Source organism: Stegostoma tigrinum, chromosome 26 (assembly GCF_030684315.1).
Source record: "Stegostoma tigrinum isolate sSteTig4 chromosome 26, sSteTig4.hap1, whole genome shotgun sequence".
NCBI classification, from domain to species: Eukaryota; Metazoa; Chordata; class Chondrichthyes; order Orectolobiformes; family Stegostomatidae; genus Stegostoma; species Stegostoma tigrinum.
Genome location: NC_081379.1, coordinates 25,289,035 through 25,302,968, shown reverse-complemented (window position 1 = coordinate 25,302,968; position 13,934 = coordinate 25,289,035). Strand labels below are relative to the sequence as shown.

Below are 13,934 nucleotides of genomic sequence, written 5' to 3'. Positions count from 1 at the left end.
GGCAGTTCATAAAAGGTTTTGTTTGTGAAAGATTCTCACAGCACAGACTGATTTGGGCAAACAAATCTTCTGCAATCAATTCTACCAATTGCTGCACTGTAAGCAAAATGTGACAGGTTACAACAACTTTAGATATCTTTGTTGGGTCCAGGCCCCGAACAATTCTTTAAGTTATCTATAATGTACTAAGCTCAAATTCCGTTAGCTGTAGTTTATTTATACTTGCCTCCTGATCTTGTGTTTGTCAAAGAAATGAGTTAACCAATGACAACAGTGGATAGTCTTCCCTTCCCACCCATCTGTTCATGTTTACTGACATAACAAATAGTTATGGAACCATAATTAGTCATAAAATGATCAGTTGTGACAACTGCCAAAGCAGGGGAGCATTCATATAACTATTTTCATATCCATGGACACAAATGAGCTACACATCACTAAAGTATCATAGAATCAGAGAAACCCTACAATGTGGAAACAGGCCATTCAGCCCAACAAGTCTACACCACCCCTCCATAGAGCATCCCACCTTGACCCATTCCCCTAACCCCACACTTCCCTTGTCTAACCCACCTAACCTAAACACGCCTAGGCACTATGGGCAATTTAGCATGGCCAGTTCACCTACCCTGCATGTCTTTGGACTGTGAGAGGAAACCAGGGCACCCGGAGGAAACCCACGCAGACATGGGGAGAACGTGCAAACTCCACACAGTCGCCTGAGGCAGGAGTCGAACCCGGGTCCCTGGCACTGTGAGGCAGCAGTGCTAACGACTGAGCTGCCATGCTGCACCAGCAGTAGACGTAGAAAAGCATTTTTTCACAAAAGTAATAGAAAGGATGGAGGCTGGAATGGCCATATTCACAGAACCAATAATGCAATTTGAGGATTATAGCCGCAAAGTGGAAGGGCTTTTTCCTTCTGGAAAGCACAAATCAAGACACGTGGACAACAAAGCAACTGACACTTGCATTAAGTAAATGTGTATAAGCAGGTGGGGCAGGTATTTTCTACAGTTCCCTGAAATAGAAACTTAGCACATGTATTTGAAGTGATGCTCAGCCTTATCGTATCTACCTTTGTCCCTTTTCAAATAAAGTAGTCACATTAGCTATTTCCAATTTAAAGGAACTTGAACAATTTTTGGAAAATTAAAACCATTACATGAATTACCAACTCTGATTTCTCTCCACCGATGGTGCCACACCTGCTGAGCTTTTCCAGCCATTTCAGTTTTTGTTTCTGATTTACAGCATCTGCAATTCTTTTGGTTTTTATTGTAGCAGTTAGCTTAATTATCTACTTCTTTTAAGACCCTAGGATGAAATCCATCAGAATCTGGGGACTTGTTAACTTGCAGTTGCAACAATTTAGCATCACAGAATCCTTACCATGCAGTTAGAGGCCATTCAGCCCATTAAGTCTGCACCAACACTCTGAAGAGCATCCCACCCAGGCCCACCTCCACACTATCCCTGTAAACCTGCATTTACTATGGCTTATCCACCTAGCCTGCTCATCCAAGACATTATGGGGCAATTTAACACGGTCAATCCATCTTTGGATCATGAGGAGAAACCAGAGCACGTGGCAGAAACCGGTGCAAACATAGGGGAACATACAAACTGCACAGTCACCCAAGGCTGCAGTTAACCTTAGGTCTCTGGTGCTGTGAGGCAGCAGTGCTAACCATTATGTCACTGTGGCACCCTGACAATTTACTTAGTACTAACTTCCCTTCAATTCCTAAATCAACAGCTATTTCCAGTATGCTACATGTAACCTGTCTAGCAAGGATTGATGCAAAATATCTGTTCAATTCATCCGCCATCTCTTTATCCTTCATTATTAATTTTCCACATTTGCCAGACTCCTTTTCCACAGGACCAACACTTACTTTATTAACTTCTTTTTAAATATTTGGAAAAAAGTTTTCCATGTTTGTATTTTATTGACTGACTTTATCTCATGCTCTAATTTTACCTCATTAATCTTTTGGTAATTACTCGTTTTTAAAAATTTTGTCCAACCTTTTGACCTGCCACCTATCCGAGCACAAGTATATATCCTTTCCTTGAGTTTGATACCACCTTTGACTTTCTTAGTTAACAATGGGTGGCAAGTCAGTTAAAGGGCTTACTTTGAGCGTCAGCAGCCTTCATTTGTCAGCAGCTGAACCCGAGGCGCTACACGTGTAGTGACTCCCACCCGCCCTCCTCCTCTAACCACAAAAAAAGGGACGTTGTGGTGTGTTGGTAAGGTAAGGTTTTTCTATTTCTTCTGTATCGTGTAATTGATTAAAAATTAACTTTTTTTAAATTTATCTATTAATTGGTTATTTGAAAAAGACCACAGCAGAGAAGTATTGGAAAGTATTTAACTCATAAATTTGTATAAAGTAATTAACTAAGTAGAGATGGCTGGGCAGGTTATAGAACATAGAACATAGAACATTACAGCACAGTACAGGCCCTTCGGCCCTCGATGTTGTGCCGACCTGCCATACCAATCTGAAGCCCATCTAACCTACACTATTCCATGTACATCCATATGCTTGTCCAATGACGACTTAAATGTACCTAAAGTTGGCAAATCTACTACCGTTGCAGGCAAAGCGTTCCATACCGGCAAAGCGTTCCATACCCTTACTACTCTCTGAGTAAAGAAACTACGTCTGACATCTATCCCACATCTTTCACCCCTCAATTTAAAGCTGTGCCCCCTCGTGCTCGTCGTCACCATCCTAGGAAAAAGGCTCTCCCTATCCACCCTATCTAACCCTCTGATTATTTTATATGTCTCAATTAAGTCACCTCTCAACCTTCTTCTCTCTAGCAAAAACAGCCTCAAGTCCCTCAGCCTTTCCTCGTAAGACCTTCCCTCCATACCAGGCAACATCCTAGTAAATCTCCTCTGCACCCTTTCCAAAGCTTCCACATCCTTCTTATAATGCGGGACCAGAACTGTGCGCAATACTCCAAGTGCGGCCGCACCAGAGTTTTGTACAGCTGCAGCATAACCTCTTGGTTCCGGAACTCGATCCCTCTATTAATAAAAGCTAAAACACTGTATGCCTTCCTAACAGCCCTGTCAACCTGGGTGGCAACTTTCAAGTCACTTGGGACTTTCTACTCAAAACTCTGGGGCAGGGCCTGACTCTCAAATTTCTGACCCAGCCTCAAAACTGCTGCCAACTGAGTTGCGGCTGATAAATAAGGAATGGCTGATGGCAACCAGTGGCCTGCCATTGTTGGCACTAGGGTACCAATGAGTAATGCCACCCTCGTTTTTCTCTCTCTTTCTCAGCGTACAATCACTTGCATTGTCTTAAAACAGAATTAACATCAATACTTGAGGTCCCTGTGACAAGAGTGCAATCATTGTAAGTAATATCACACTTTTTCTAATGATCACACTGCAAAGCAATGCTGGGTGTTCCATCCAGAAGGCGGAGACATTCAACAGCCAGCTTTTCCTCGTCTCTTCATTACTGTACCTGATGTGCTCCTTTCAGCAGCGTCCCAGGGGGTCTCTTCCTCAGTACATACGCTTTGTCTCCCTTCTGCAAATAGAATGTTGGGTTGGACTGTCCCCATCTGTACTGTTATGTGCTGTAGCTGTATCACGTGGGAGCTGGCTGATCCCATTGTGAACAGTAGTGACCACATCTGCAGCAAGAACTCCAGCTCAGAGTTGATGATCTGGAATCTGAGCTTCAAACAGTGCAACACATCCGGGAGGGGGAGACTACCTGGGCACGTTGTTTCAGGAGGCAGTCACACCTGGTAGATTAAATAATTCAAATTCAGTTAGTGATCAGGGACAACATGGTGTGACTGCAAGTGAAGATGATAGGGGGATCCGGAGGTCAGGAGTGGGGGAGCCTCAGCTTTAGACTTTATCCAACACGTACGGGAGAGATGCTCCCTGTGTGGATGAGAAAAGAGCTGCAGGGAGGATGAGAGATAATGGGAACTGCAGATGCTGGAGAATCCAAGATAACAAAGTGTGGAGCTGACGTTTCGGGCCTAGACCCTTCATCAGAAAAGGAGGATGGGGAGAGGATTCTGAAATAAATAGGGAGAGGCGGGGCAGTGGGAGAGAGATCTCCTGAGGTTGGGAGGGAGGGAGGAGGGTAACTTCTTCAGGTTAGGCATCCTGGAAGAGGCTTCACAGTGAGGCCTGAAACGTCAGCTTTTGTGTTCCTAAGATGCTGCTTGGCCTGCTGTGTTCATCCAGCTCCACACTTTGTTATCTTGGATTCTCCAGCATCTGCAGTTCCCATTTATCTCTGATCACAATTTTAACCTCACTGTGAAGACGGACCTGGGTGTCCTTGTGCATGAATCACAGGAGGTTGGTCTGCAGGTATAATAAGTAATTATGAAGGCAAATGGAATTTTGTCCTTCATTGCTAAAGAGATTGAGTTTAAAAGCAGAGCGGTTACGTTGCAGCTGTACAAGGTGCTGGTGAGGCCACACCTGGAGTACTATGTGCAGTTTTGGTCTCCTTACTTGAGAAAGGACGACACTGGAAGGGGGTACAGAGGAGGTTCACTAGGTTGATTCCGAAGTTGAGGGAGGATCTTAAAATTATGAAGGGATTAGATAAGATAGAAGTAGAGAGGATGTTTCCACTGGCAGGTGAAGCTAGGTCAAGAGGGCATAGCCTCAAGATTGGAGGGAGCAGATTTAGGACTGAATTGAGAAGGAACTTCTTCACCCAGAGGGTTGTTAATCTATGGAATTCCTTTCCCAATGAAGTAGTTGACGCTACTTCAGTAAACACTTTTAAAGCTAAGGTAGTTTTTTTTAACAATAAAGGAATTAAGAGATACAGTGACAGCGCGGGTAAAGTTCACGAAAAGATCAGCCATGTTTGTTTTGTAGGTTTAGTAATTTATTTTGTAATCTTCCTTGGTGTTGTCCATCCATCCTGATTTTGTGGTGTCCACAATTTTGTAATTGTGGTTTGATTCTAGTATATAAATTGTTACAAAATAGTGAACAAGTGGTCCTAGGAACTGACCCTTGCACTCTTGAACAGCAGCCCATTACAAATATTGGATTGACTGCTGTAATCCCAATTTGGAGCATCTGTTTAAGATAAAATATACAATCTTGGCAAATTCAAAATACTACTACTTTTGCAACATGACAACATTTATCTTTTTATTCCAATTTATCTTCTTCGCATTACGCGAGGGTAGCATAGAAAAAAAGTAGTTCCATTAAGGCTTTTCCTGGGTAGAATATATAAATATTAAACTGCATGAAGAGACCAGGGCAGCCTGTTTTTTCTCTCTCCCACTGACAGCTCAGCAGAGACTGCAAAATTTGGTCTCGAGAGAAAAACACACCCCCGGGATAGGAGAATAGAGAACAGAGTTTAATGATTGCATTTCAAACACAAATATCCGAGCAACAAATTCAACACTGCTAATAATGCAATCTTTGCTGCTTGTATGGAAATTAATAACATGTTCTATTACTGAAGGAAAATCTTATTTAATTTTGTTTTGTTTTGACTATCTTGTTTGCCATTTGAATTTTCTGTCAATCTTTGGTTCATCACTTAATTCTACACACCATTATCCCAACTGATAGACTACCCAGCTTTGTGTCAATAATACTCAAGTCAATCTCGAGATATGTCAGATGACCAACTTTGTTAAAAACTAAAGACCAAACACCCACAGACATAACCAGGCATAAATATTAAGGTTCACAAGTTCCAAAAGTCTTCATAAAGCCATTCCTGATCAGCTGTTCTAATGTTTTAAAAGTTTAAGTCGACTGAAAAGGCATTCATTTGTCCCTGCATAAATCAGCAGAAAGGAATAGTTGAATTCAGACCCAAGAATTTATTTTAAAAAATGATCTGATTAGGAATATATGATTTAATTAAGGAAAGTTGTTCAACAGGTCTTGCAATGCGATCTCTGAAACATCAACCTAACCTATGATACAACAACACAACTGAAATTAAAGCATCTTGGAAACACAATGTCAGACAGATATGGCCAGTCACTTTTCCCCCAGCCTATTAGTAATGCTGGGGTTGCTCACCTGTGTGAATTGTCTCTCAGCAGAGTGGAGTATCAAATGCCATACCAGCTGCTTACTGCAAGATCAACAACATGCACTTACTTCACTCACCAGCATTAAAACCTACTGAACTGCACATCAATGAATCAAGACAGTGACAATAAACTGATTAAATGGTCCCCTATTCAAAACTGGTTAGAGGTTTCCAGTATAAACTCTGGGGCACTGATGCGTGAAATGAGACATCCTTAAAAATAATGCCATGATTCACAAGCAGAACAAAAGTCAAGAATCCCCCGAGCAACCTGGGTCAAGCAGCCCTGACTTTATTGTACAATGTCAAAACTTATAAGGGACAATACAGAAATCTGACAACACTGAATTTATTATCAATTATAAGCAATTCAGCTTTTTCCTCACCAATCATCAACTTGAGAAGAATCAAATAACCCTTAAAAAAGTTTCCTTTACCAATTAGCAATTTACAACAAAAACTAATTATAAATCTTTTGATCTAAGATCACTTTCTTCCCTGAACTATGTATTTGCGTAAGATAATTTACTGATCTCAGGCTTTTCAAAATCTGACTGTATGAAGGCACTGAGCTTTCTACCCACTAATAGCCATTCACTTGACACAGACCGATTTTACTTCCTGTTATAAACTCAAAATACAATTGTTCCAATAACTTATAACCAGATTTGGTTTGTCTGTAACAACCATGCCTTGCTCTTCTGATTTAAATCTTATTATTCCAAGAACTTGGAATCTCACAGCAGTGATCTAGCCTGTTACGTCTGTGCTAACTCCTTGAAAGAAGCATAGAAATGTGGAAGACATAAGTGGGAGTAGGACATTTGACATCTCAAGCCTGCTCCACCATTTGTTATGATCATGGCCAATCATTGGGTTCAATAATCTAATCGCACCCTCACCCCATATCCTTCAGCCACAACAGTTATATCTATTTCTTTCTTGAAAACACAATGCCTTTGGCCTCAACCACTTTCTATGGTAGTGAATTCCCCAGGCCTGCCATTATCTGGGTGAAGAAATTTCTCCTCATCTCAGTCTGAAAAGGCTTATCCTTTATCCTTAAAAACTTGTCCCCTGCTTCTGGACTCCCCCATCATCAGAAATGTCCTTCCTATATCTAACCCGTCTAGTCCTGTTAGAATTTTATAGGTTTCTTTGCGATCCTCCTCAATCTTGTAAAATTCCGGTGGGTACAATTCTAACTGCCTCAAACTCTCTTCATACATCAAACCTGGCATTGCAGGAAACAGTCTGGTAAACTTTTCCTGCAGTCCCTCTGTATCAAAACATCCTTAAATATGGAGACCAAAACAGCACACAATATTTCAAGTCTGACCTCACCAGTGCCTTGTTTAATTGGAGAAAGACATCCTTGATGCTATATTCGAATTCTTTCACAATGAAGGCAAACGTATGATCTGTCTTCTTTACTGCCTGCTGTAACTGCACACTTACTTTCAGCTACTGGGGCTTAAAGACAACCAGGTCTCACCAAACATTCTCCTCTCAATTTACAGCCCTTCAAATAATAATCTGCCTTTCCACTTTTGCTACTACAGTGGATAACCTCATAAATATCTACATTACACAGCATCTGCTATGCACTTGCCCACACACTCAGCCTGTCCAAGACAGACTGCAATATCTCTGCATCCTCATCACAGCTCACCCCTCCAACCAGTTTTGTGTCTCCAATCTGCAAATTTTTATTTGCAAATTGAGATATTTCATTTGGTTCCCAATCTAAATTATTAGCCTGTGTTGTGAATAGTGGAGGTCCGAGCACCAACTACTGCAGTACTCTCCTTGTCACTGCCCACCATTCAGAAAAGACCCATTTATTCCTACTTTCTGTTTCGTATATGCCAACCAGTTTTTAACCATCTCCGTACTCTACCTCCAATCTGATGCGCTTCAATTTTGCACATTAATGCGTATGTGGGACTTTGTTGGAAGACTTCTGAAAGTCCAAATAAACCAGATCCACTGGGTCCCTCAATCAACTCTACCAGTTATGTCCTCAAAATCCAATAGATTTGTCAAACACAATTTCCCTTTTATAAATCCATGCTGACTATGTCTAATTTAAGTGTTTCCCAAGTGCTTGATAATGGACTCGAGCATCTTCCCCAATCTCAGCATCAAACTCACTGGTCTATACATCCCTGTTTTCTTTTCTTTCTACCTCCATTTTTAAATCGTGGAACTACATTAGCTACCCTCTAGTCTGTAGGAATTGTTCAAGAATATAAATGATTCAATTTCCCTGTTTCTTCCTAGTGCCTATGAAAATCTTACATTACGTTTTCCCCATTCCTCTTTTGTAAGTTACAACTGCATCTGCTTCCAACAGCCCTCCAGGCAATGCATCGAGATCATGAAAACTTGCTAAATTGAAAAAAAAATCTGATATACCTTCTGATTATTTTGACAATTATTTAAATCCATGTGCTCTGGTTTGTGAATTGGGCTGTCTTACAAATTGGGAACCAGTCAGCATGGATGAAGGCGTTAAAATTGCACCACATATAGGGAAACTTAAACTTAAACTTCTGGTTTATCAAACCAATCTCCTACGATTCTGCAGCGCCCCCAGACCTCTTTCCAGCTTCTCATCCTACCTACATAGCCCATAATATCCAGGCCATTATGTTTCCTAATAACATTCAACTAGATGATGGTGAGCTTTGCAGGAGGAAGTCCTTTAGTTGTGTGTAAGAGACCATGATACAAATAGAAAAAAAATCAGAAACCAGTATCTTCAGGCAGCAAAGAATTAGCAATAACCTCAGCTGATAATTTCCTGTTTGCTTCAGTTGGCATTGTTCTCACTCAAATTTCTTTTATTTGTAAATGTGCCTTGCACAGTAGCCAAACTATTAAGAGATAATGGGAACTGCAGATGCTGGAGAATCCAAGATAACAAAGTGTGAAGCTGGATGAACACAGCAGGCCAAACAGCATCTTAGGAGCACAAATGCTGATGTTTCGGCCCTAGACCCTTCATCTGATGAAGGGTCTAGGCCCAAAACGTCAGGTTTTGTGCTCCTAAGATGCTGCTTGGCCTGCTGTGTTCATCCAGCTTCACACTTTGTTAGCCAAACTATTAGCATGGTTTTCATAACTTCATACATTGGCTGTCAAACTAAACACCTGGAAGCCATCAATTTCAAGTTATAAGATGTTGCTTAAAAAAATACCTGTGAAGAATAAGGCCTTTGCCAGCCAGCACACTCCAAAGAAACAACTGAGCTATTATGCAAAAATAATGCAACAGTTCCAAAGGAGACAATTATTTGGTTTAATATGCATCTATTCATGTGCAGCAATTTGTTTCATCTTGTATGGCCTTAGTACGTATTGACGTACTTTCTATCAAACCAGGGTTGATCTTGCGCCGAGCAGCTACATCAAAAGAATAATATTTTATTGTGAAACAATTTAATTCTTAGTTCAGAAAAGCTGCAGACAATTTTTTGAAACCTTTGCTTTACAGAATAGTAAGCACAATTTAAAACCAAATCATTGCAATCATGAATAGGATATCAAAGCATATCATATCATATCAATGTGATAACAATGTACGCAGATTAATGTCAGAACTAAAATAGCACAAACCAGGCTCCAGAATCTTTACTGATAAACTAGTAAACTAAATTTTCATATGCAAGTTTTTTTTCATAGCTTTATCAATCATAAAGTTGTATCCTGTACATCAAGTCATGCCCTGTGAAAGAGATACTCTCATGCTGTCACCAGGAGAACTATTCGTATGCAAATCCTTTTTGTGATGAACAAGAAAAGAATAGTTAAATAAATTGCAAAAACAAAATGTCAGCATTATCTGAAAAATACAGGAGAGCTTTCAATCCTAAAACATACATGCAAAAAAACAGTGGTTTACCTTCGCTTTACGTTCTTTCCTCTCCCACCATTCATCAAACGTCCTAAATGCCACCATTTCAACCATTTTGCGATTCAAGTCCCGCTTCATTATGCTTTTAAGTTCCTTCATTACCACCAAAAGGACTCCATCAATGGTGGCTTTGTGAGGATCCTCTTTCTTTACTTCATATCCAGGTGGTGGAACAGTAGGATCAAACTTTGGCAACGGAGTCCACTGCTGACCATGAGCTAGGCTTGAACTTATAAGATATGGGCGGTATGGCTGCATATTTCCAAACTGCACGTTCATTCCACCAGCTATGAAAGGTGGGTAAGGAGATGGCCCTTGACCTTGCATCATACGGCTCAACATCTGAGTCTGCATCTGAAACGACATCTGCATGCTTCCCCAATGGTTGCCTATGCAGTTCATTAGGTCCATTGACATCAGTGGATACATGTTGGGAGGGAATGGATGAAGGTGAGGGAGCATAGGAGGGGGTGGTGGTGGTGGAGGGGGTGGTGGTGGTGGTGGAGGGGGTGGAGGTGGCACTCCAGGAGGGCACAGGTCTGGTCGCGCAGGAAGTGGAGGAGGGGGAACAGCAACAGTCGGATGAGTTGGAGGTGGTGGTGGAGGGGGAGGAAGAGGTGGTGGCAATGGAAATCCAGTTTGAGGTGGTGGGGGCAGTGGATGGAATCCTGGAGGTGGTATGGGTATTGCAGAAGCAGAAGAGCTGACCACAATAGTTTCCGAACATTCTGCACTGGTTATTGGGCTTGTATTTGCTTCATCATCTGATATCTCCATGTCTTCCCCTGATGACTGTTGGCTCTGTTGAAACAAGGAATTTAAAATAATTGTAACAATTGCACTGAATTAAAAATATTCAGTCATTAATGTTACAACAACTTTTACATAAAACTTGAAATAGTACTTCTCTCAAATGTTTCCACTTTACTGTCGTCTTTATTTTACCTCACGCCTCCCTGATGTCAGACATCAACCTGCCTTGGAACTATATCATGGTTCCTTCACTGTTGCTGGATCAAAATCCTGGAACTCCACAACGGCACTATCAGTTCAACTAAACCACATGGACATGCCACACCGCCACCTTCAAGTGCAATAAGGGATGTCTGTCCACTGCTGACTTTGCCTGTGATACCCACTCCTCATGAAAAATTAAAAATATATTCTGGTTAGCAAATGTTATATTTCTATTCACAAAATTTCTAGGAACTTGGCAGGAAACATCTATTAATGCTAAAATGAACATCACAATAACCATCAAATTAGAAGAAATCAGGTAAATGATTCTACACATCTCATAGCATCATGGCCTCCACCACAACAGACTTACTAAGGACCAAGAAACAAGAATTTCCTGTTATGTAGAAATGAAACTTGATGCCAAGTTTTACAACTTTATTGCAATTAAGGAACAGAATGGACGTCAATGCAGACACCCGATGCTCAGCATCATATTCGGCACAGAGTATATTTTAACAATGTACAACAGAGCATCAAACTAACTCCAAACTGCATTCAGCTCAGAGTACACACAAAGGCTGAATGGCTTTGGAAATTTTCAAGTAAAACTTGTTCTCTTCTCACATCCTCGAACTTGTGCAATTATGTATTGTGAAACTGTAATGTTCTAATCTTGGAAGCGAGCAGATCACTGAGTTCCCCAAGTGTTAAGTAGGATAGATTTTGACCAAGTGCAATTGTATAAATCAGGACATAGCAATTTGGCAGCAGGGTATTCTAATCTTTCCTGGTCATTATTTGCAAGCAAGATATCAACACAACAAAAACTTCATTCATGGGGACTTCTGACTCGTGGATCATTTAGGTGCATATAATGGAGTTACACACAAAATTGAAATGAAAGTTCTTGTTAATTTACATCTTTTCAAGGAACTGGAAGTAACAGACCTTATAGCTCAGATTTATCCTTAATATGAGTGAGCAACACCAACATTTTCCAAACTTTTCGGCAGACAAAATTCAAGTAGGAGGGATTAATGTGATAAATATAAATGCAGATATGAACAGTCATTAGGATTTCATTGGCCAGTTAACAAAGCCAAAAAGGGTCATATACACTTCCTAGTACAGAATTTAGAAAGATAAAGGGACACCTCATATCAGCTCAGTCTTCGAAAAGTCTCTGGTGGGATAAATTAACAGAGTCCAATAGTTCTTTTTGGGAACTGAAAGGGGCTGGAAAAGGATGTTGACAAAGGTTGAGGAGGAGTGAGTGAGATATTTGTTGTTGGTACTCAGAGCAAAAGACATGAAGTTTTAATAGCAGTAAAAGAGAGATTAAGATGCAGAATAGATGTTAATGATATGTATGAATAGCAGAAATTAGGTCAACACTGCTGAGAACAAACTGCTCAAACAAGAACGTGGAGTGAAGGAGGAGAAAAAGTGTCAAAGTGGAGGACAGTGTTCATGTACCGAAATTACTAAACTCACTGTTAAGTCCTTAAGGCTATTATAGCTTAGGCAGAAAATGAATGCTGTTTTCGCTCAGGTTTCACTGAAAAATGACAGCAGTTCTAGAGTGGAAATGTTCAAATGGGAATAAGATGACACACTGAAATGGCAAGCAACTGGAAGTTGAGAATGGCGTCTCACAAACTAACAGAGAAAGCTGGAGAAACTCAGCAGATCAGGCAGCATCCATACAGGGAGAAAGAGCAAACTAACAGAGTTAGGATGTTCCGAAGAAGACTCTGACTCTGAACATTAACTGTTTCTCTCTCTACAGATGTTGCCAAACCTGCTGAGCTTCCCAGGCTTTTTCTGTTTGTTTCAGATTCCCAGCACCTGCAGTATTTTGCTTTTATTCATGGTGACCAAGGAGCCCTGGAGAATTTCTGCAGTGCATCGTATAGATGGTACACAGTGCTGCTTTAAGCCTGGCCTATAGAGACTGAATGTTTGAAGATGTAGTGCCAATCAAGCAGGCTGTTTCAAGTTTCTTGAACGTTGCTGGAGCTGCACTCATCCAGGCAACTAGGAGCATTCCATCACTCTCGTGACTTATGCTTTGCAGATGGCAGGCAGGCTTTGGGGCATTAGAGGTGAATGACTCACCACAGGATTCCAAGCATCTGGCATGCTCTTATAGCCACAGTATTTATATGGTTAGTCCAGTTCAATTTCTAGTCGATGGTAACCTGCAGAATAAGGTGTAAAGTTCTCATCACTGGGAATAACAGGCAAAGGCAATTATACTAAACGTAAATAGACTCTCCTCCATCAACTTTTTTTCTTAAAGACAGAAGAGAAAAGGGAGAGTCAAAATGAACAGCAGTTTGATGTGGTCAGCAGAAACAAAGAGGCTGCAGATATTTTGACACTTAGCAGAGCAGTCTGCAGGCTGGGGAATGATCTCTGGTTGAACAGATGTATTCTGTAGCCACGTAAGGAATCTGGGAGATTAGTCCTGAACTAGTTAACAGGTTTAAAATGAATCAGTGAGCTTTATTTCTGGTAGTGGATTTGGGAGATCTCTAAAAAGCTGATGGAAGCTCTGGAAACAATCGTTCAAAGTTAATGTACAGTGAAATCAGACAGTGCGAACTGCCTTGGAAGCTGAAGGTGACTAGCAGTTTGCAATTTTGTGGCGAATGCTACAAGTGAGAAATGTAAGACAGGAATATACCTTTCTGTCATCTTTCGGTATAAGTTGCCCACAAAGAAAAAGAGTTCAGTTAATTGTGCTTCTAGTTATTTGCTTCAGCAAAAATTTAAAATATGAAATCTTGTTGCATTATCTTTTAAGCTTTTAATTAAGTTCAAATTTCTTTTTAAATGTTATTGATTGTTCACAGGGATCATGACAATATTGTAACTTGAGGTCATCTTTCTTGTGCTTCTTATGTTGTGTATTTTCTTCTTTGAAGACAGCAATCATTGACCAAGGATCTGCCTGTTGTTGGTGTGGT

General features: G+C 40.7%; 1 protein-coding gene across 1 annotated transcript in view; it reads right to left on the bottom strand.

Annotated features, from left to right (window-relative positions):
- setd1ba (SET domain containing 1B, histone lysine methyltransferase a) overlaps positions 1-13,934 on the bottom strand; it is a 120,014-nt gene that overhangs the window by 48,450 nt on the left and 57,630 nt on the right. Inside the window, exon 8 of the mRNA XM_059655054.1 lies at positions 9,991-10,803. Coding sequence (XP_059511037.1) covers positions 9,991-10,803 — 813 coding nt within the window. The remainder of the gene's footprint in view (positions 1-9,990; positions 10,804-13,934) is intronic.